This window comes from Bos taurus, chromosome 1, assembly GCF_002263795.3.
Source record: "Bos taurus isolate L1 Dominette 01449 registration number 42190680 breed Hereford chromosome 1, ARS-UCD2.0, whole genome shotgun sequence".
In the NCBI taxonomy this organism is placed as follows: Eukaryota; Metazoa; Chordata; class Mammalia; order Artiodactyla; family Bovidae; genus Bos; species Bos taurus.
In genome coordinates this window covers 65,911,131-65,935,733 of record NC_037328.1, presented here as the reverse complement: position 1 = coordinate 65,935,733, position 24,603 = coordinate 65,911,131, and the positions used below count along the sequence as shown (strand labels likewise).

At 38.1% G+C, this 24,603-nt stretch overlaps 2 protein-coding genes across 11 annotated transcripts in view; one reads left to right on the top strand and one right to left on the bottom strand.

Annotated features, from left to right (window-relative positions):
• Positions 1-24,603, top strand: part of POLQ (DNA polymerase theta) — a 250,619-nt gene that overhangs the window by 114,249 nt on the left and 111,767 nt on the right. The gene's annotated exons all lie outside the window — the stretch shown is intronic.
• The window catches only part of STXBP5L (syntaxin binding protein 5L), a 327,745-nt gene continuing 303,771 nt past the window's right edge, over positions 630-24,603 (bottom strand). For 3 of the 9 annotated variants that reach the window (XM_059885479.1, XM_005201410.5, XM_059885491.1), the window contains 5 exons: positions 16,887-17,247; positions 12,794-12,959; positions 10,122-10,233; positions 6,305-6,525; positions 630-5,771 (listed from right to left, as the gene is read on the bottom strand). In XM_059885479.1, coding sequence (XP_059741462.1) covers positions 5,730-5,771; positions 6,305-6,525; positions 10,122-10,233; positions 12,794-12,959; positions 16,887-17,247 — 902 coding nt within the window. In that variant the 3' untranslated portion in view covers positions 630-5,729. Of the gene's footprint in view, positions 5,772-5,968; positions 6,526-10,121; positions 10,234-12,793; positions 12,960-16,886; positions 17,248-24,603 lie in introns of those variants that run through there. The other 6 variants (XM_059885478.1, XM_059885476.1, XM_059885481.1 and 3 more) reach the window with 4 other exon arrangements.

Genomic DNA, 24,603 nt, shown 5'->3' with positions numbered 1-24,603 from the left:
GGCTGTGAGAAACAACTTGCTCAGGTTGGTTGACTTTCGGACTGAAAGAACAGGGAAAGAGAAGAGGAAGGAAGGGAAGAATGAGGGAGAAAAGGAAGGGGAAAAGTGAAATCAGTATTTTAGACATTGAATTACAAATCTACAAATCCTGAGTGATTGTAATTCAAAGAGGGTGAAGAAGTAAATGGATCCTTTTGAGAAGGTTCTGAAGGGGAGACTGGGTATTTGGATTTTTGAAGAGTTTGTCTTCATAGTTTTACTTTTAATCAAAAAATGTTCTTTAGGCTAGGGTTGGTTTGTTTTTCTGCCATCTTTGTACAGAACCAAAATTAGGAGGGAAATGGTGGTGGTGGGAAATAGTTTCTGAATAATTAGACAGCATTTGAAAAAATAAGATTAGTTTGCTAAGGCCACAGTGGAGTAAATATAAAGAAAATGCAGAAGAGGAATTAACCATGCGGATTAAAGCCAGAGGAGCAGGAGAATGCAGTTTCCTGGGGGACTTTTGGAGGTGCAGGTTAGTGTATGTTCGTGATGTAGGTGGTAGTATAAGCCTATAATAGATTATTTTTTTCTTGCATGGGATTAAGGTTTGAACTTAAAAAAAAGTGAGGAAGTGGCCATGAATGTTGAATTTGTAAATACATCTTATTTATTTCTCCCATTTTAGATTAATAAACTCTAGCAAAATCTTTCAGTTTGGGGAACTTTGCTGTAGTCGTTCAGTTGCTGAGTTGTGTCTGACTCTTTGCAGCTCCATGGACTGCAGCACACCAGGCTCCTCTGTCCTCCACTATCTCCCGGAGTTTGCTCAAATTCATATCCATTGAGTTGGTGATGTTTAGGTTTTATTTCCCCTTCTCTATTTTAGTTCAAATACATATACTGTACATAGCTCCCCCACCCACCTCCCCTTTTTAAAACAGTTATAGCTTGCAAAACCATGGTTCACAGTGTTGCAAATGAGGGTCTTACCTTTGTCCATATTTAATCTTTGCAACAATCATTAGTGGTATATGACATCATAACATAAGAGAGCATCTATGTACAAACATATACAATTTTATTGATATCTCTACAGACTACAAGAATTTTAAGTATAGTCACAATTGCTGAGTGCAACAGAAAAATAGTAATTTGTCGTTTTCTGAAAAGATGCAAAAATTCTGAAGATGAAAGAAAGATACATCAATGATATCATCTGTTTCTTATTTCCTAGAATAAAACACCACATAATTAAGTACTAAAAATTATAGGTTATTAGAGATTTTGATCCTGTGTACACTTGTCAAGAACCACCACCTAGTTCATTTTCTGGCTTTGTAGTTGAGAAGGGTGGGCCCATACCATAGGGGAGCAGTGTGAGATGAGAGAACGGAACTCCCATTTTTTCATTGACTAGTATTTCCTTGGATAGGAAGACTCTCCCTTTTTGAAGGTGAAAGCACTTTTTCAGGGCACTGGAAGCCACATAGTGAGTTGTAAGCCTTCTTCCTTTAAATAAATGTCTAGTAACTTAGGAAATAAATCCAAAATCCTTTGCCCTGGGAGCAAAGACAACAATCAAAAAAGGAGAGATGTCCTCTCTTCTTGCTAAGATCAAGTTCAATAAAATATCACTATGGCAGAACAGGTAACTGGTACCCATGTCTCCTTCAAATGAAGAATGCATAATAAATTTGGACCTGATTTAGTATATGATTGTTTTGAGAATTTCTGCTATCCAACTAGTAAGAATTAGTTTTCCACTTAGTGTTAATGCTGTTGAACTTTTATGATATCTCTGGTGTCTTTTGATGTCACAATGTGTAAGGCAATCAAAATCTAGATGTTTGAACTGGAATAATTAGTGGCAAAGTCACTAGGAGACAATCATGAAGACAGAGTTAATAGCTAATGGAGCACTGCCTGGTCAGAAATGTGTACAGATTTGTTTTGGGTTGCAACACAGATATCAATCTGGCCAACACTGTATCGCCAATATCTTACTTTCCTTGATGCCTCAGAAGTGGGGCTTGAACACCCGCCAGTATAGATAAATGCGTCTCCCTTAGTAGAGGTGATCGACCTTGGCTGGATATTGGAACTATCTTGGAGGCTTTCAAAAGTACTGATGTTTGGTTTCCACTCTGAAAGATTTTGGTGTAACTGGGAATTTTAGAAGCTCCTTAGGTGATTCTTATGCACAGCCAAAGTTGAGAATCACTTCCTACATAAATGTTTGAATAGACCAGCTGTGCTTCAGTTCTCCATCAAAGCTTCTTCTACTTCACTCTGGCTCCCATGTCCCTCTCTGCCCAAGCCTACCTGTACTGAGTTGGCACTTCCTCTTCTTCCCCAAGCCAGACCTTTCCTGTTTTGCATTTTGTCCTTTCAGGGCTACGTTGTCTGCAAATATATACAATAAACTTCTACAACCATGCTCCCTACAATGGTGCAGTCCAAATACTTGACTTACTGGCATGTATTTCTGACATCTGGAGCAGTGTGTCTGTGAAACAGTAACTGCTCAGAAGTGGGGTTGGGGCTACAGAGGACAGAGGTGAAGAAGCCGCGAAGCTACCGTGTTTCTCCTGATGCAAAGAGCAAGACCTGGCAGGAACATTTTGGCATTGCCCTCTGTGAACAAAGGTGATCAAGTTACAGTGTCTTCCCACAAGGACAGACTATAATCATACAGATAAACTCCTGGGTTGTCCCAATGATCCTAAACCAACGAGAGGATTTTTAGTCTACTCTTCTTAATCTCCTTCAGCCAACCTTGGACATAATCTTTATTTTCCTTTTCCTTTCTCAAAGCCATGGTAACCCCTTAATGTAGATAACAGACATATGGTTCACATTTTTATAAAAGGACTCCAACAGTAAACTTTTTCCTTTATAATCCCTTAGTATCTTTGAGTAGTAGAGACACTGGATTCTGATTTATTAATTTGAGAATCATTCAAAAGCTATATGAAAGGTTTGAAAAATCATCTTTTTGACTAAATTATCAGAAAACATCTCACTCAGTTCTGTCACCATCCTTCCAAAGTCAGACAGAGACCCTGATGATGACCAGGGCACTAAGTCTGGGTCTCAGTGAAGTGTAGGAAGCAGAGCTGATAGTACTGCTTTTGCAGGGGATTAAAATAAATGATGAATCAGTCATCCATCCCTCCAAACTCCAGGGTTAATGGATAATTTATTGGTAGGGATTATTGCTGGCATTATTAGAACCAGGGAAACATATACTTCCAATTTCTCATGATGAATTATAATGCTAAAGGCCCATTTTTCTCCTGGGACACTAAGAAAGGCTTCTCTCTTTAGGGAGTCATAAGGAGATAAGGTCAACTTGTAGAGACTGCAAGCCTTATCTTCTGATATCACCTTAAGCAGACAAAACGTAATTTAATGACAGCTAAGGCTCAGAGTCATTTTCTCTATCATTGTTCAAGTTACTAGGAGTATTTTTCTTATGTTCCAAGGTAGAGGCAAGACAGTTAAATAGTAGAGAAGAGAGATGTAAAGTATTCCATGCATCAACAGTAGTTGTTTTCCAAAGATGACGATGATGATTAGGTGGTGGTAGTAGTATGTATGTGTGTGTCTGTGTGCGCGTGTGCTAAGGTCAGTGCAACGGAACAGAAATGTTCAGAGAAAAATCACGTCCATATCACATTCTTGTTATTGCTATCTCTTTGAATTATAAAAATAATTTTGATACAGTAAAACCTCATTAATTTGTATTCCACTAATCACAAGTTTGTGGGATGAAGTTACCCTTACATTAAGAAAGGGTTTATAAAAACTATATTGAAAGACAAAAAGAACCTCTTTGCAAGCATTTCAGAAGAACCTCACTTCTAATTGACGTGCCAATTACAAACTTTTGGTCTATTCATTAAAGTCAGAGTTTTAAGCACTTCTGTGAAATGCTATTTTGTCCTTTCTGGTATTTTTTTTTTTTTTTTGGTATGCTTTAAAATATTTTGTATTTGTTTTCTTTCTCAAAATTAATTTGCTTTTGTCAAAATTACTGAGAACATTAAAGAAAGTGCCTCTTTAAACAAATTCACCAGAAGTTTAAAAACTAAAAAAAAAAAAAAAAAAAAAAAAAACGCAAATACTATTTTTGGCTACTAAAAGATCCTGGACTTAAGGAAAATGATGAATTCTGAAGAAACACAATGTAAGTCTATTAAGACCTTGATTAACCAAAATTTAATGAGCCGAACCCATTAATTTTCTTTAAAAAGATTATTTTTGAAAGAACAACATACATATTATTGGATGGGTCCCAGAATCTGCATATACTCACTTTCTATGGCCTGACTTCCAGAATCATGTTAAATAACGGTAGCAGGTGTCTTGTCTTGTTGGCCTCTACTACTTCTCTGTTCTGATGATATCTTTTATCATATTAAGGATATTCTTTATTCCACTTTTAACAGAGTTTTTAATAAGGAATCGGTGTTTGGTATCTGTTGACATAATCTTGTAGCTTATGTTATTTAGCCAATTGAGTGACAAAGTATTGATTTTGTATCATTACACTCTCTATGACTAAATCCAAGCTAGCAAAAACACCACCGCATTTTATAACCTGGTAATAAATATTGAACCAAAAAGCAATTTCTAATGAAAGCCCTTGTTAATCAGAAATGTCAGAATCCCTTTCTTAAAACATTAACTGAGGTTTTACTGAATCAGACTAGAGAATGACCAGTTTGGTCTGTGAGTATCAGGCTGCAAGAGCACCTTTGAATTGAAGACCCCACAGGGATTGAACAGTAATATACTGTGTAATTGGCAGACAAGGATACAAATGGAGCATTAAAAATATGTCACTTTAGAAACTGAAACCAGTGTGTGAAATCAGTTCTGAAAGCTAACTGCATTGTTCTTGTAAGTCTAGTTTCCCCGAACCTATTGTCAACTCCCCTGCAGAGTATAAGCCAAGCTGAAAAAATGCTTCAAGGTGACCCAACCCTGCATTGGTTGTGACTAAAAATAGCAACTTGTTCTGAAGGTGATGGAAATAATTGTGTTAGGAATAATTTACTGTACTGGCTATATTTGATTATGACTGAGAACTGTGAATAATGTAAAATATTATGGAGAGAGAACAATGTTAATCAGACTCTTGACATAAGAATTCAATAATGTCCTAGTATATAATGAAAGTTATAGATGACAGAAAGACTCTGGTTTGTTTGCTTTGTCAGTTGGGTATCGCAAATGTACTTGAAATGCACTGATATCTTCTAACACAGATTTTTTTTAAATTGTCAGGTGTGGCCCAATTTATAAAAATAGTTTACCATAAATCTTTTTTTTTCTTCTGTCACAACATGCTTTTTTCTTTTCCTCTTAAGATGTTAATTTATCATGCATTTTTTTTTCATTAAGTGCATTAATGCTTTTTGTTTGTACAGGATTTTTTCAAATCAGAAGGACTCCCCGTAGTTCCTAAATGTAAATCCTTAGCAAACGACATGCCAAGATGATAGCTCCATTCCATGTGGGAAAAGGCAAATTCAGCCATATCTTGGGATTTTAACCAGGATTCCAGCATTGGGTTGTACAATGTCTCTGATAAGTCTCCCTTATGATAAATTCAGATGGACTGTAATGGAACATTTTGTAGAAGAAACTGGCTTCTAGCAGTTGAATATTGATGCTGGGAATAAATTTGGTTTCCCTGAATAATGGTTTCTCAAAGCAGTCATAGCTTCTTTAGAAGTTTAGAATTGGTACCATTTCTTATCCTTATATTTCAGCATTAACTGGAAAGAAAAAAATAGTCACATAAGATGTTAAAAAATATTTAAAAGTTCTAATCCAAGCTCATGTTGAGCACATCATACATACCAAAACCTCAAAACTTCTAAAACGACCTTTATATTATGAAATAAACTACAGATAGATATTTTTACAAACCAGTCAAGCTCTAAACATTTGCCTGACAGGAAATGATTTTTAATGACTGAGACAAAAAGGAATGTGTGAATTCAGCCTCTGCTGCCCCTCACACCTTCTTGAGGGGGGATCGTAGTGTATCAGAACCAATAGATAATTTTCTTTAAAGCCATCCTCTAAGGTGAAGAAGTATTAATATAATACTTAAAAAAAAAAAACAAACCCTGTTTTTTCTCCCCAATCCAAGGAGAATTATAATACATAGAGCAAGGTCCCAGTTACCTTGGCTCTTACACATGATTACTTAGAGTGGCATCTCTGTTTAGGCTCTCTTGTGCAGAACCTAAATGTCTAAAGTTATTACTGGATGAAGATGCCTATATTTACATAGGCAGCTTACCTCATGTGCATGTTTGGAGAATGCCTCTGCACTGGTCATCATGCCTGCAGTTTTCTCTTCCAGCTCTCCCAGCCTCTGTCCTCTCTCATCAAGGGCGATCCGTGCTCGAGTCAGCTCTCCCATAACCCCTCCGGCAGCGCCTTTCATCCCTTCTATACCACCTGGTCCAGGAATGTGCTGCGCGAGGCTGCGTGATGCTTTTCCTGCGGTAGCTTCCCCAACTGGGAGTTCAAGCAATAGCAATTTAAAACACTTTTTCAGTAATTCAAGTAAGTATAGTCAGGCTTATGACCAAACAAAGTACTTATATTGAATTTTATTGTCATAATTCTCACAGAGAGACATATTTGCTCCTATCATAGATATATATGTATTTGGAGATGTTAGCATTTACCCAAGAAAAATGCCTATGAAAGAGACTGAGATGTGGTTACCATATGTTTTATTGTGTATATGGGGGAGGGGTTCATACAGTAATGACATAATTGCATTTCTTTATATTACTGCATTGGTATGCTCACAATTTTATTGTGACCTCATATTTAACCCATATTAGTGTCTGTTCCAAACTCAGGCCTGATGATTTATTTAAATTTCTGCCCAGCTGGGCATTCCAAATCATCTGTGTTCATCTTCCTATCAGCCTTTGTAGCCCTCAGTAGTTTTTTGTTGTTTTTTTTTTAAATCTGAGTGTGTGCGTGTGTTTGTGTGCCTGTGTAAATACTACAGAATGGGGTATATATGCATTATGGGCATTAATACACATACGTTGAAACTTTATTACTTTATAAAAGATTAAAAATTTCCCCATCATTTATAAAACTCAGTTTTACTTAATTTTAATGAAGTAACTTTGGGAAAGATATATCCATTTGAATGCAGAGTTCCAAAGAACTGCAAGGAGAGATAAGAAAGCCTTCCTCAGTGATCAATGCAAAGAAATAGAGGAAAAAAATAGAATGGGAAAGACTAGAGATCTCTTCAAGAAAATTAAAGATACCAAGAGAACATTTCATGCAAAGATGGGCACAGTGAAGGACAGAAATGGTATGGACCTAACAGAAGCAGAAGATAATTAAGAAGAGGTGGCAAGAATACACAGAAGAACTATACAAAAAAGATCTTCACGACCCAGATAATCACGATGGTGTGATGACTCACCTAGAGCCAGACATCCTAGAATGCAAAGAAAAGTTGGCCTTAGGAGCATCACTACGAACAAAGCTAATGGAGGTGATGGAATTCCAGTTGAGCTATTTCAAATCCTAAAAGATGATGCTTTTAAAGTGCTGCACTCAATAGGTCAGCAAATTTGGAAAACTCAGCAGTGGCCACAGGACTGGAAGAGGTCAGTTTTCATTCCCATCCCCAAAAAAGGCAATGCCAAAGAATGCTCAAACTACCACACAATTGCACTCATCTCACATGCTAGTAAAATAATGCTCAAAATTCTCCAAGCCAGGCATCAGCAATACGTGAACTGTGAACTGCCAGATGTTCAAGCTGGTTTTAGAAAAGGCAGAGGAACCAGAGATCAAATTGCCACCATCCGCTGGATCATTGAAAAAGCAAGAGAGTTCCAGAAAATCATCTATTTCTGCTTTATTGACTGTGCCACAGCCTTTGACTGTGTGTATCACAATAAACTGTGGAAAATTCTGAAAGAGATCGGAATCCCAGACCACCTGACCTGCCTCTTGAGAAACCTGTATGCAGGTCAGGAAGCAACAGTTAGAACTGGACATGGAACAACAGACTCCTTTTCCTAGTATGTCAAGGCTGTATATTGTCACCCTGCTTATTTAATTTATATGCAGAGTACATCATGAGAAATGCTGGGCTGGATGAAGCACAGGCTGGAATCAAGATTGCCAGAAGAAATATCAATAACCTCAGATGACACCACCCTTATGGCAGAAAGCGAAGAAGAACTAAAGAGCCTGTTGATGAAAGTGAAAGAGGAGAGTGAAAAAGTTGGCTTAAAGCTCAACATTCAGAAAACTAAGATCATGGTATCTAGTCCCATCACTTCATGGCAAATAGATGAGGAAACAGTGGAAACAGTGGCTAACTTTATTTTTTGGACTCCAAAATCACTGCAGATGGTGACTGCAGCCATGAAATTAAAAGATGCTTACTTTATGGAAGGAAAGTTATGACCAACCTAGACAGCATATTAAAAAGCAGAGACATTACTTTGCCAACAGAGGTCCATCTAGTCAAGGCTATGGTTTTTCTTGTGGTCGTGTATGGATGTGAGAGTTGGACTGTGAAGAAAGCTGAGTGCTGAAGAATTGATGTTTTTGAACTATGGTGTTGGAGAAGACTCTTGAGAGTCCCCTGGACTGCAAGGAAATCCACCAGTCCATCCTAAAGGAGATCAGTCCTGGGTGTTCACTGGGAGGACTGATGTTGGAGCTTAAACTCCATTACTTTGGCCACCTGATGCGAAGAGCTGACTCATTTGAAAAGACTGAGGGCAGGAGGAGAAGGAGATGACAGAGAATGAGATGGTTGGATGGCATCACCAACTCAACATGAGTTTGGGTAGGCTCTGGGAGTTGGTGATGGACAGGGAGGCCTGGCGTGCTGCAGTTCATGGGGCCGCAAAGTGTAACATGGCTGAGCAGCTGAACTGAACTGAACTTTTAAAAATTGAAAAATAGCTATCTTGATAAAAATTTAGTGAGTGGTCCCAAGGATATAACATTAGGAGTGGAATCTAGATTAAGTTTTCTAAAAATAAGAGCTTTATTGAGATATAATTCACATATCATAAAATTCATAGCCACTGCCACCCCCCACCCCCATCACCACCACCACCACCTCTCACCTTTTTAAAAAAATTTTCTGGCTACGGTGCATAGCTTGTGGGATATTAGGTTCGGACCAGGGATCAAACCCTGGTAACAGCAGTGAAAGCACCTAGTCCTAACCATTGTACCTCCAGGGAATTCCTCAGTTCACCCTTTGTAAGTGTACAGTTAAGTAGTTTTTAACTGATTCTCAGACTTGTGCAACTATCACCACTATCTATTTTAGAACATTTTTATCACCACCCAAAGAAATTCTGTACCCATTAGTCCCTCCTTGCCCTGGTCCCTGGTAGCTGCTGACTTTCTGTCTCTATGGATTTGTCTATTCTGAACATTTTGTACAAAAGGAATAATACAATATGTGGCCTTTTTGTCTTCCTTCTTTAATTTAGCATGATGCTTTCAAGGGTAATCCATGTTTAGCAGGTATCAAATGTCATTACCTTTTATAGCTGAATAATAGTCCATTTTATGGAAGCACCTAGATATTTTGCATAGTTAAAAATTCAAGGAAAAAGGAGTTTTGACCTGTAGAGACCACACAGTAGGTAAGAGAATCTGGAAAAATCTTAATTTCTCTTTGAGAATGTTCCTTTTTACTGCATTTTGATGATTATTCTTCAGAGTCTCTGCTAGATATTTTTTAAGTGATTTATTCTGTACCATTGGTAAACCTTGAATTCTGAATAAAGAACTTGTTTCCTAGAAGTAGTTAGAGGCAGGCAGATTCAAAAACATTTTTTCAGATTTAAGTAACCAAGTGCCTTCACCTTGCCTTGCAGGTCTGATCTACCTGCAAATGACACATTTATTAGCTTACTCATTATCTGTATGAATTACATGTACTATTTTTGTTAAACTGTTTCTAAAACCAAGTGACCAGTTCTATTCATGTTTGGTAAACAAATAATTTTCATGGTAGAGAAGCAAAGCCCTCTAGAAAGAGTCTAGAAAGAGGTTGTCTGTTTTTTGGTACAGTTTGTAATCAGGAGTTTACTCACAAAGCTCTTCTCTGTCAAATGTTTGTCCACTTCCACCAAACAGGCCCTTGAGAAAGCCTCTGTTTTGAGCTTCTGGTGTCTCTATAGGAGTAAACAAATCTCCCAGCATGTCCTATATCAAATTTAAAGAAAAAAGCATTAGACTAAGGATAAATTAATAGATCAAAAGATAACTGGTGGCATGTTAGAGCACGTCATGCAAATGCTGAAAAATCTGTTCTCCATATATTTTCGTGGTAGTTTTTGCTTAGTTTCTAATTCCCTCTCTCTCTGGCACTTTTTCCTCCACCGTCTTTCTTTCCTTTCCTTTCTCCAAGAACTGGCATCTTAAAATATTCACTTTTATGACCTCTTGTCTTCTTCCTTCTACAGTTAGAAAGCATAGGAAGCTAATATTCACCCTAGGATTATTTACAGATTAATCCTGATTACAGAATTCACAGGCTTTATTAACATACTAATCATAATTTACATTTTTATTTACATACTTTATTTACATACTAATCCGGTTATCTATGTATAACTTGTTCTAACTTTTTTCTAACTTCACTTGCTATAAAATGTTTTAACTTATTTTGGTCTTTCTGTATGTGTTAGTCGCTCAGTTGAGTCCAACTCTTTGCGACCCCATGGAGCCTGCCAGGCTCCTCCGTCCATGGGATTCTCCAGGCAAGAATCCTGGAGTGGGCTGCCATTTCCTTCTCCAGGGGATCTTCCCAACCCAGGGATCAAACCCAGGTCTCTTGCAATGTGGGCAGACCACCACCATCTGAGCTCCAGGGAAGCCCTTGGTCTTTCTAAAGCAGATGAAAATTTGAGAACCGTCGATTTGGAGGAACTTCAATCCAGAGTCAGATCTGTGAGCTAGTATCAGCTTGTGTGTGAACTTGCAGGATGACTGTCATCATCTTCCGCCCTCACCTCTACTCCTAGACCTATGCTTTTCCTCCCAAATCCCTTCTCTTTGGAAATGGCTACACCATCTACTTAGTTCCCCAACCCAGAAATACAGGAATAATTATTAATTCCTTCCTTTTCTTCACTCCTCTATCTAATAAGCCTCCAATCCAACCGATCACAGTTTATAGTCACTGAATATGCTAATTTTTTCTATCACTGTTGGCTGTCTTATTTCAAGCCACTATTATTTCTGGCCTTAATTATTTAAAAAATAATGCCTCCGTATTGTTCTCCCTACTTTTAGCCTTAAGTCTTCCAAACAAATTGTCATACTGCAACCAGAATATTAGTTTTAATAAACAAATTTGCTAAACCTTTTCAATGACTTCCTATTGCCCTGGGGATAAATGCCAGATTTCTTAAGGAGCTTACAAGGTGTTCCAAGCTCTATTCTTGACTAAGTCTCCATCAGCACTCCTTCACTCTCTCCACTTCCCAACTCTACTTTCTTAGCAGTTTCCTGAACCTTGGGGCTTTCACATGCCTCTGCTCTGTCAAGAATATTATTACCTTTCCCACCTCCAGCCATCTATTCCCTATGGACAGCTCCTATTCATCCTTCACAACCTTTTTCTAACCACCCCTTCCCTTTCGCTCCATTAACCCAGTCCGCTCTTAATGTGTCTCTCTAGCACTGGCAGAGCCATGTACAGACAACCATTTTCCAGAATATTGTGGTTATCTATTTCTCTCTCCTTCCACACTAGCAGGTAGGGACTTGTATCTTGTTTATGATTGTACTCCTACAGCCCAGCCAAGTACTAGGCATATAAAAAACTTAAATATATGTTGAATAACATTTATTATTATTTATTTTTAAAACTTAGTATGTTCCAGGCATTCTTCTCAGTGCTTTACATGAATTCTTTCTTAATTCTCACAGTAATGCTTCAAGGTAGAACATAGGACTTCTCTGGTGGCTCAGACAGTAAAGTGTCTGTCTACAATGTGGGAGACCCGGGTTCAATCCCTGGTTTGGGAAGATCCCCTGAAGAAGGAAATGGCAATCCACTCCAGTACTATTGCCTGGAAAATCCCATGGACAGAGGAGCCTGATAGGCTACAGTCCACAGGGTCGCAAAGAGTCGGACACGAGGTAGAACATACAAGTAGATTAAGTAAAATAGCCAAAGTTATACCAGTAGGCAAAATGCAGCTTAAACAGTTCAGAGCTTATACTGTGAACCTCTATATTGTAATAATTTTAGTTTTCTTTTCTCTAAAATAAGGGAGAGAAACCAATTAAATCCTTAGGATGTCTTTTAAAATTTTATGACATTTACTTATCCAAGATTAAATAAATTCTTTTACATTTATTTTGTTTCTAAGCTCTGCTTACTGCTATGACCATAGGCAAATGCCCATTTCTAACCTATAGGATATATATTTATTTTGTATGGCCCACAATTAAGGTTTCTTTTAAGTCTATTAACTGTGAATTGTAGGCAAAACAAACAATGAAATAAACAGAACAACCATTGATATATATGATCGCCACATTCTTCCCACGTCCCCTTTTTTCTTATTTTTTTTTTCTGTGTATATCTGGAACCACAGTAGAACTTGGTAGCATCACCAGGATGAACATATATTCAAAACATGTTCTAGGGCAGGCATGTTTATTGTCTAGCCTAATAATATTTGAGCTTTTAGACCTCTCTCTCATTCTCTTTTTTACAACTACGTTCAATGTTTATTCATAAATGACCTACCTGTAGATTATCACACATCTCTTGGCTGTATGTTAACCTTTGAATTTCAGTAGGAGAGACGAGGTATAATGCCTGTCCTTCATTGGTAAAACAAAATGTCCGTGCTATCCGCATGTCTGTCAGTGGCAGATAATTAACATCTAACATTGGGCGAAGACTAGGTAGGCTGAATGGAAAAAAACAAATCCACATTTCAATATCAAGTTGTTAGAAGCTTTTAATTTCTATATATAAAATATAATGATCTTTACATAAAACAGTAATTTTTATACTACTATTTTATGGTTGTTTCTTTTTATCTTCTTGAAGTCTCAATGGTAGTAAACTAGAACTTCATGTAAAATCATTTTCACAAAAAATTATGGTACAGCTCTATTTTAATCCACACAGATACTTAGCAGATGTCCTTGAAGGCTGGATTAAATGCACTGGCCAGCAATTTCAAAATGCTTTGTGCAGCATTTCACAGGTTCCTACTGTTGTAATCTTTTACTATGGCAGAAACACTATAACTAGAAAGTGGCTGCCTGCATACTTGCTCCATTGTCTCTTTTTAAGGCAAAATTCCTGGGTCTGAGGTTATACACTGATGTGTGTCTAGTTCACTATGCCTGGGAATGGAGTGGCTTTCCTCCCCATTCCTTTACTTCCTCTATACACAGAAAATGAAAATCACCTATGACTTATGGCACCTATACTGAAGGTGTGATTAATGACTGGGACTGTTACAGAATTAGTTATACACAATAGATCAGAATTTGCACATCCAAATGAATACTACATCTCAGGTGTCTTACTGATTGGGTATTTTGTTGTTGTTCAGTCACTCAGTTGTTTCTGAATCTTTGGAACCTATTGGACTGCAGCACGCCAGGCTCCCCTGACCTTCACTATCTCCTGGAGTCTGCTCAGACTCATCTCTATCGAGTTGGTGATGCCATCCAACCATCTCATCCTGTCACCTCCTCCTCCTCCTGCCCTCAATCTTTCCCAGCATCAGCATCTTTTCCAATGAGTCAGCTCTTCCCATTGGGTGGTCAAAATATTGGAGCTTCAGCTTTAGCATCAGTCCTTCCAATGAATATTCAGCATTGATTTCCTTTAGGATTGCCTGTGTTGATATCCTCCTGTCCAAGGGACTCTCAAGAGTCTTTTCCAGCACCACAGTTCGAAACTGTTAATTCTAAGGCACTCAGCCTTCTTTATGGTCCAACTTTCACATCCATACATGACTACTGGAAAAACCGTAGCTTTGACTATACAGACCTTTGTTAGCAAAGTGATGTCTCTGCTTTTTAATATACTGTCTAGATTTGTCATAGCTTTTCTTCCAATGAGCAAGCATCTTTTAATTTCATAGCTGCAGTCACTGTCCACAGTGATTTTGGAGCCCAAGAAAATAAAATCTGCCAGTGTTCCCATTTTTTCCCCATCTATTTTCCATGAAGTGATGGCACTGGGTGCTATGATCTTAGTTTTTTGAATGTTGAGTTTTAAGCTAGTTTTTTTACTTTCCTCTTTCACCTTCATCAAAAGCCTCTTTAGTTCCTCTTCACTCTCTGCCATTATCATCTGCATATCTGAGATTGTTGATCTTTTTCCTCACAGTCTTGATTCCAGCTTGTGCTTCATCCAGCGTGCCATTTCTCATGATGTACTCTGCATGTAAGCAGGGTGACAATACACCGCCTTGACGTACTCCTTTCCCAATTTTGAAGCAATCTGCTAGTTCATGTCTGGTTCTAACTGTTGCTTCTTGACCAGCATACAGGTTTCTCAGGAGGCAGGTAAGGTGGTTTGGTAGTCCTATCTTTTGAAGAATTTTCCACTGTTTGTTGTGATCCACACAGTCAAAGGCTTTAGCATGGTTAGTGAAGCAGAAATAGATCTTTTTCTGGAATTCTCACTATCACTGTCAAGCTAAAATCACTATCAAGCTAAAATTTCAATTGTGACAATATTGTAATGTCTTTGAATTTAAAAGAAAAATTTTGAGTGACTAAATGTGAGCTTAGGGGAGTGTACACACATTTTTTTTTCCCTTCTAAACTAAGGCATGTCTAGGAGTTAAGTCATTATTTTCAAACAAGACTGGAATGGCCCTCATCAGAAATCTCTAAAAAGAATTTGAGAAAAGAAATCAGATAAAGAATAAGAAACATATAAGAGAATAAGCAGACTATAAATGATTGTTTTTATTTTTTCAAAACTGTCTCCTCCACTAACTACCTCTACTCATGTCTCCCCTATTAAAGAAAATATAACAATAAAAACACTCTTAAAACCCCAGTTTCACTCTTGAATTACTTTCCTATCTCTCATCTCTCTTTTTACCAAAATTTCCCCAAAGAACTCTGTCTCAGGAATTGGCAACCTTTTTTTAAAGAGTCAGATAGTAAATATTTTAGGGTTTGTAGGCCATGTGGTCTCGGGTACAACTACTCAACTCTTGCCTGTTGTGTACACGCTCTTTCTTATGGGCAATCTATAAGCAAGTGGTGTGGTTGTGTTCCCCAAACCTTTATGAACACTGAGATGTGACTTTCATATACTTTCCACATATCATGAAATATTCTTCTCTGCTTTTTTCAACAATTTGAAAATGTAAAAACCATTTTTGGCTTGCAGGCTATACAGTATTATATTGGGTGGAGGGTAGAGTGGATATTGCGTGGGGTTATAGTTTTGTCAATTCCTGATCTGTGTCACTGCCTTTATTCTTGCCTCCCTTGAAATTTAGTCTTATCTTCACTGTGCTCCAAAGATTTGTTTTCTCAAATATCACTTATATCTACATCTAGTATCTTTTCTTGTACTCAAATTCTTTGATCTTTCTGTTTTAACTCTTGATCATCATTTTGGTAGTCATCTGTCCTTTTTTTCTTTTTTTTTTTATACTCTTCTATCCTTTTCATGAAGTTATGTTACTGTGATACTTTTTCTAGCTCTCTCATGACTGCTTCTCAATCTCCTTTGCTGGATTTTCTTTCTTTCTGGCACTATATAGATGTATTCATATGCATCCCCCTCCCTCAATTTTTGTCCCCAGATAAGTCTCTTTCTCCTCTTTTTTAATACTATCTTTGATGATTTCATTCACTGCCAAAACTTTCACTAATGCATTTACATAGATGATTTCCAGAGCTGAATCTTCCACCTCTATTTTTTAAGAGTCTAGACTGTAAATTGCCTGCTAAACTTATTCAAGCTGACATATATGCACCTCATATTCCAAGTATTCATTCTCAGACTTATTTTCTCCAAATTCTCCTGACTTTCTTATCTATTAATGACATCACTGTTATCCAAGTTCATGACAAAAAATTTTCACCTTTAAGTTCTCTTCTTATCCTGAGATTTAATGACCTCCATTATCTTTCACAACCAATCAGTTTTACATTCAGAAAAATTCCCTCACATCTGTTTCTACCTAGCCTTCAATATAGCTATGACTTCAGTTCAAAAGTCCACCCCAAACTCTTCCTCCATGTGTATTTCTTAATGTATAGCCTGCAGCAGGTTCAAATAAAGGGATGATTTTTAGTATACTCTTCAGTGTTGATCTCAATTTTTCCTAAACTTGCAACCTCAGGCAAATTTATTAACATGTAAAATAGAGGAAGCAGATAATACTTCATTTCCTATGTCCTAGAGAAGTTATAAGGATAAAGTTAAATTCTGTATAGAAAATTCTTGTGTGTACTATGAAACATAGTAAAGGTAACAGTTCATTTCTTTTCCCTGTGGTTTATTCATCTTCATATATCCTGTGCCCAGCATAGCATCTGGGAGATAGGTGCTCAATAAATGTTGAATGAATGTGTGAATGACTGGAGAATCACTCTTTCCTTGGATTCCTTGATGGCAGTTAACATATATTTCATTCACAATGCAAAGCATTTTTAGCAAACAAAACCTAAAATAAACTCCAACTCTCCTCAAATTTTTGAGCAATAAAACATTCACAAACATAATGAAACAATGATCTCAGGTTGCTTCTTAATTTATCTTGCATGTTACACATATACTTTTTATAATTTTACCATGTTTGCACTGTTATGATTACCAGATAATTTATAAAGACAGCACATACCTCATTATCATGATATGCCCATTGGCACAAAAGCATGCCAAGCAGGCACTGTTACACATGACCACCACATCTGCTTGCAGTATAAAAGATGTTTCTGTGATGTTATGAACATAGAGGCAGGTCTGAGAAGGCAGTGAGAAGACTTTAGCTTGTTTCTCTGAACAGATTATTGTGTACTGATGATCTCCTATTTCTTGGGATGGAGAGGGGCAGTTCATGACCAGTTTCCTTCTCCAGGATTTCTCATTTTCGTCTATGTTGTTTGGATCCCTCCAAACTTCATATGGTGGTTGCATTAACCCACCAGTTCGGTCCATACAGGAGAATGTTAGGACAGCTCCTTTCAATGAGAGGAATGTACCTATAAAAACAATTCCACGTCACTGGCACATGAAATTCTTTCTAAAACAGGTGCTATTCATCTGTGGGTGATAAATTTTTTCTTTTATATTATAATTTATATTTATAGTGTCATAATATTGCCGTATTACACATAAATCAGTAGATTTGTGAATTTATCAGCTGCAATAACTTTGAATCATAATGAGTAAATGCTAAAAGGAGTCCTAAGAAATCAACTCATCAAATCCTTTCATTATATTAATAGGAAAACAGATCCAGGAAGATGATGAGTTTTGGGCCAAGACACATAACAAATTAGTGACTGAGCCTGGACTGGAACTCAAGTTTCCTAATTCCTAATCCAGTATCCTTTCAGCAGAAGGCAATGGCACCCCACTCTAGTACTCTTACCTGGAAAATCCCAAGGACGGAGGAGCCTGGAAGGCTGCAGTCCGTGGGGTCGCGAAGAGCTGGACATGACTGAGCGACTTCACTTTCACTTTTCACTTTCATGCATTGGAGAAGGAAATGGCAACCCATTCCAGTGTTCTTGCCTGGAGAATCCCAGGGATGGGGGTGCCTGGTGGGCTGCCGTCTATGGGGTCGCACAGAGTCGGACACGACTGAAGCAACTTAGCAGTAGCAGCAGTATCCTTTCACTATACTATACTGCTGCTGCTAAGTCACTTTAGTCGTGTCCGACTCTGTGCGACCCCATAGACAGCAGCCCACCAGACTCCCCAGTCCTTGGGATTCTCCAGGCAAGAACACTGGAGTGGGTTGCCATTTCCTTCTCCAATGCATGAAAGTGAAAATGAAGTGGCTCAGTCGTGTATGACTCCTAGCAACCCCATGGACTGCAGCCTACCAGGCTCCTCCATCCATGGGATTTTCCAGGCAAGAGTACTGGAGTGGGTTGCCATTGCCTTCTTCATTAAAATACTTTTTTTTTTTTTTAAACAAATTTCAGAAAATTTATAATTTTAATTTACTGAATAACTTCAACTGAAAAGATAATCATGCCATCTGATTCCATTTCTTTATAGACTCATTCACTAGAAAATACTATTTTTCTTCTTCTGAAAATGAATACTCAGAATACTTCATGAAATTTAAATATCTAGTTCATGCTAGCAATTTTGATTGTATTTTTTAAAAAACAAACTGAATTTGGTGTTTACTCAGGCTTATGCATCTTTGATACAGAAAAATGGTTTACTCACCTGGATTCTCCAAGGTTGAACATCCATGCCAGATTATTACCTATGGGTGATTTTTTACCAGTCCCAGAGATTGGATACTGCAAAGACTTAGGTAACTTGGGATAGATTGACCTTTGGACACTTCCAGACTCTTCCCTAAGCAGTGCCTGAGCAGCCTTTTCTTTCCTTTGTCCTTTGACATTGTGTAGAGAGTAATGGAGGAGGGCACGGAAACTCACTCCAGTATTGTTGCCTGGAAAATTGCACAGATGAGCCTGGAGGGCTACAGTCCATGGGATTGCAAAGAGTTGGACACGATTGAGTGACTGAGCACGCATGTAGAAAGAATAAGGAAGCTATCCCAGGCTGCCATACCTCAAGAGTGTACATGTACCAGAGACTTGGAAAGGGTATTATACAAATACATTCCATTTAGAAAATACTTTATTAAGTATTAAAAATTTATAAAATTCAAAGTAACATGTTTAGATGCTTTAACATCTCAGTTGTGTTTTTTAAACCCACTTTTAAAACCAAGAAGCCTGTAAATGTCTGACAGGGATAAGGGAGCAAGGGCTCAGGTGCTGTAATCTGAGGGTCAAGGTATGAAAGACCAGCTCTCAACCTACCAAGGAGGAAAATGTCTGCCAAGGGCTATGATGAATGATTTAATTAATTCATCTAGGAGTGATCCTTCTATTCCAAAAAAAAAAAAAAAGCTTCCATATTTCCATTGCTGCATAGCATGGAAAAACTTTCTGAAGTATATATTAACAACACCCTCAATTTAGAGATATCCCAAAATAGGTTAAAAAAAAAAAACAAAAAAAAAAAAACAAGAAATCTACATTTTGGAAGCCATTTTCTTTACTCCTGATGCTTACAAAGCTGTCAGTATCAAAATGACTGTTTCTTAATAAGTTGCCTTGCCCAAATATCTGCTTTGTTTCCTAATTTGTGGTAAGAATGCTCTGATTATATCCTTTTCATTAGTTTTATACAAGGTTTAAGTTTTCCCTGTGCATGTTTGTGTGTGTGCTTAGTCGTGTCTGACTCTTTGCAACCCCATGGACTGTAGTCCACGAGGCTCCTTGTTCATGGGATTTCCCAGGCAAGAATACTGGAGTAGGTTGCCATTTCCTCCTCCAGAGGACCTTCCTGACCCAGGGATTGAACCCAAGTCTCCTGTGGCTCCTGCTTTGGTACCACTGAGCCACCTGAGAATCCCACCACTGTATTATTAATCTTATGATTCTGTCTTTAGTCTTTTCTAACTTAAAAAAAAAAAAAAAGCTTAATCAAGTCAGAATTACAAACTATTTTAGAAATGCACATTACAGGAAGCTTAAATTTACGAACTTCTGTAATAAAATGTTAACAGTTCAGTTCAGTCGCTCAGTCGTGTCCGACTCTTTGCGACCCCATGAATTGCAGCACGCGATTCATGGGCCTCCCTGTCCCATCACCAACTCCCGGAGTTTACTCAAACTCACGTCCATAGAGTCAGTGATGCCATCCAGCCATCTCATCCTCTGTCATCCCCTTCTCCTCCTGCCCCCAATCCCTCCCAGCATCAGAGTCTTTTCCAGTGAGACAACTCTTCACATGAGGTGGCCAAAGTACTGGAGTTTCAGCTTCAGCATCATTCCTTCCGAAGAACACCCAGAGCTGATCTCCTTCAGAGTGGACTGGCTGGATCTCCTTGCAGTCCAAGGGACTCTCAAGAGTCTTCCCCAACACCACAGTTCAAAAGCATCAATTCTTCTGCACTCAGCCTTCTTCACAGTCCAACTCTCACATCCATACATGACCACAGGAAAAACCATAGCCTTGACTAGACGGACCTTTGTTGGCAAAGTAATGTCTCTGCTTTTGAATATGCTATCTAGGTTGGTCATAACTTTCCTGCCAAGGAGTAAGCGTCTTTTAATTTCATGGCTGTAATCACCATCTGCAGTGATTTTGGAGCCCAGAAAAATAAAGTCTGACACTATTTCCACTGTTTCCCCATCTATTTGCCATGAAGTGATGGGACCAGATGCCATGATCTTCGTTTCGTAATGTTTAGCTTTAAGCCAACTTTTTCACTCTCCTCTCACTTTCATGAAGAAGCTTTTTAGTACCTCTTCACTTTCTGCCATAATGGTGGTATCATCTGCATATCTGAGGTTATTGATATTTCTCCTGGCAACAGTTCAGTCTATAGTAAATAATTCACAGATAACTAATGAGGATTTTCCACTTAAAAGAGGTCTTACTGGCTAGAAGTGTGCCTTACTCTAGCTTTCCAAATTATCAGTCTTTCCCACTAAAATCTTTATCATTCAATCAACAAGTATTTATTTTGACCTGAGAAACTGGAAGGATGGAATTGTCATTAATAGATATGGAAAGACTCTGGAAGACAGCAAAGGAATATTAGGAACTCAGTTTGGGACATAAGTTTGAAATACTTATTAGATCCAAAAGTGAAAAGTGAAAATGTAAGTTGCTCAGTCCAACTCTTTGCAAGTCCATGGACTGTAGCCCGCCAGGCTTCTTTCCATGGCATTCTCCAGGCAAGAATACTGGAGTGGGTTGCCATTCCCTTCTCCAGGGGATCTTCTTGATCCAGGGATCGAACGTGGGTCTCCTGCATTGCGGGCAGATTCTTTACCATCTGAGCCACCAGGGAAGCCCTATTAGATCCAAGTGGCTGTCAAATAATTGGACACCTGTATCAGGAATTTGTGGATGGACCCAGACTATAAATATAAATATATGACCCACGAGATTACAAGTGGCATTTATAGTAGTAAGGCTGGCTGATTTCATGTAGGGCTTGGATATAAACAGAAAACAGGAAGGATTCAAGGACTCTGTCTTTGAGCGTGCTGATTTTAAGTCCAGTGAAATGTAGAGGAACTAGTAAAGGGGGACTGAGAAGGAATAGCTATAGAGGTAGGGAGAAAACTGGGTAAATAACGTATCCTGGAATCTAAGCGAAAAGTGAAATGTTACAAGGTAGGGATAATGGTAAGCTGTGCAGTAAGCTGCTGCTATTTCAGGTGAGATGTGACTTGAGAATTGAATTTAGCAATGAGGTCAGTGATGACCTCTGTAGAGGCTTTTGTTGATTGGTGTGAGAGAAAGTTTGATCAGAATGCACTCAAGAGAATGGGAGAATAAAACTGAAAATAATGAATATAACAATAGTATTCCTTGAATATTTCAAGGAATCTTGCACTAAAGACAAAAACAGTGAAATGGGGCATTTGTAGGAGCAAAGATTCAAGGACGATTTTTCTCTTTTAGTGGGAGAAATAACAGCATGTTTGTATGCTGATCTAATAGATAAATATATAAAGGAAACAGGAAAATTGCTGGATTGACTTTCTTGTGTAGGTGAAAGGGAATAGAATCTAGTGTATAAGTGGAGATGTTCACCAAGTCAGGAGTTTACACAGCTTAGTCACAATAATAGGAAAGAAGGTAGCAATCTTGGTGATGGTGGCAGCTGCTGCAGTTCTCATCTGATTGTTTTCTCAATGAAAGAAGACATGGTCATTGCTGAGATTGAAAACAGTGGAGAAGGTATTAAAGCTCTGAGGAGAGTGGAGAAAGTATGTAATTGTTAAGGGTGGAGAGAAGACTAGAGTATTATAGTATGACTCCCCAGCAGCACAGGAACCCACCAGAGGTTGTTGATGATTTATTTCAAAATGAGACTGTTTAGTCTGATTATTTTTCTCCAGCCGTATTCAGCTACACAGGTATAGAAATAAAGTGTATGTTTGTGTGTGTGCACTCAGTCACTCAGACATGTCGTACTCTCTGTGACTCCATGGACTGCAGCCTGCCAGGCTCCTCTGTCCATAGTATTTTCCAAGCAAGAATACTGAAGTGGGTTGCCATTTCCTTCTCCAGGGGATCATCCCGACTGAGGGATCAAACCTATGTCTCCTGTATCTCCTTCACTGGCAGGCTGATTCTTTACCATTGAGCCACCTGGCAAACAGAATTAAATTTAGGAACCAGGATTGTGATTAACCATATTATATATGCATGATGTTATGATTTATGGTGAGTATGTATTTGGTCTTTGTCCCTGTTTCTGGTATAGTGCTCCTAAAATCCTTGGAATTGCCTGACAAGAACAATACAGGTGTCTTTCATTATGTTAATAAGGTGATTTTGGAGTCTCACCTAAGGTTGGGTACTGGTTGCCAGGGGAACCAACCAGGTGATTAGAAGGTTAACACTTTCAGCCCTACCGCCACCTCTGGGGCACAGAGACAAGCTGGAGATTGAATTCAATCACCATTGGTTTAATTAATCACATCTGTGTAAGGAAACCATATTAAAAACCCAAAGGTGGGGTGGTGGTGGTTTGAAGAGCTTCCGGGTTAAGGAGCAGGTAGCAGTGTGGGGAGAGTGACACTCCTGGAGAAGGCATGGAAGAGGTAGCTTCATGTACCTCCCTACATTCCTTGCCCTATGCATCTCCCATCAGATGTTCAGCTATATCCTGTTATAAGAAACTGCTAAACAGTAAGTAAAAGTTTTTCTGAGGTTCTGTGAGTGGCTCTAGAAAACTGATTGAACTGGAGAAGGGGGCTGTGGAAGCCTCAGGTCTTGGTCAGAAGAATAGGTGACAACCTTGACTTGTCTTGGTATTGGCATCTGAAGGCGGGGGTTACAGAGCCATTACCCTGTGGGGCCATCTCCATGTGGACAGTGTCCAAATTCAGTCAAACTGTGGAATACTCAGCTGGTATCTCAGACTTGTTTGTGGAGAAGGCCTCCACTTATCTGGTGTCAGAAGTGTTGTGAGTGTGTTAGTTGTGTGAAAGTAAAGGAGGAGGAGACACAAAGGAAAAACCCAGGAGGAGGAAGGGCTGTTGTTTTTTCATCCCAGCATGCAAAACTGCATTTGTATTAGTATCACTTGTGGCTTGTTAAACAATTCTCAGACACCAACCCAGACCAGCTGAATTAGAAACTCTGGGAATGGAGCCAGAGTGTTACAATCTGTGCTGTAACCCTTCAAGTGGTTCTGACAGAGATTAACGTGATGGCTTCTAGAATAAATCTCTAGGTGCTCTGTCACTCTAAAATGCAGTGATTTAGTGCTTTAGTTCACATTTCCATATTGTTGATGAGAATTTGTTGTCCAGACAACCAAGATAAGTTAATGTGAAAAAAGTCCTTTAAAAAAGAGAAGTGGGCTTTTCTTTGTTGAGAGTTTTTTTTATTATTATTACTGATCAAATATCCTTATTAGTTACAGGTCTATTCAGAGTTTCTATTTCTTCATGATTCAGTCTTGATATTTGTATGTCGTTAGGAGTTTATCCATTTCTTCTAGGTTATCCTACTGTATTATAAAGAACTATATATCTAGATCATTCGATTTTCACAAAGAGAGATGTTCTTTTAATCTCTCCATAAAAGAAATTCCAGAAAAAGTTTGAATTCATGACAACAGCATGTGACACAATGGTATGTGAGATTTCATTTGTTTTTGGAGAGCATTTTATTTTGCTTTTTTAATATCTAAAAATCTTAGTAGTTCCATGTGTCTAGCTGTTAAAGACTCAGATTTCATACTTTATACTCAGCAGTTTCAAGTGACAGTACATTTACTTTGGGAAAAATAGAATTGCTATAAACACATTCAGTATAACTAGTAACAGGAACTGTAAACAACAAACAGCTGCTGCAAGTGGAGAGTATGTTTATTTTTCTGTATTAGTCTGTGATTTTACTTGTTCAGTCAAATACAATCATTACATTTGAACTATATTTTTATGGTATCTATTTTTAATGAAGTTTGTAAGATACAATGTATGAATTTCACAAATATGTTTAAAATATATATGTCTTATATGGAAAGGCCCTAACTGAATATGGTGCACAGAAATCAGGTGATGAAATTTCTTATCAAGGTTTAGACTTGAGATTAAAAACCATATATCCTTCTCATTTTAACTAATTTCCAAAGCCTATTAACTAGCTTCATACTATATCTCGAGAGCACATTTGTTCATTTGTATGTTTGCATAAATTAATTTAATTGTTCTTCATCAGATAGCTGGATTTTAAAGGAATTAAATGCTGGCAAGTAAGTCTGACATAGGGAGTAGACTAGGAAGTCTAGAGTAGAGGGTAAGTCTATGAGATATTTCTGTCGG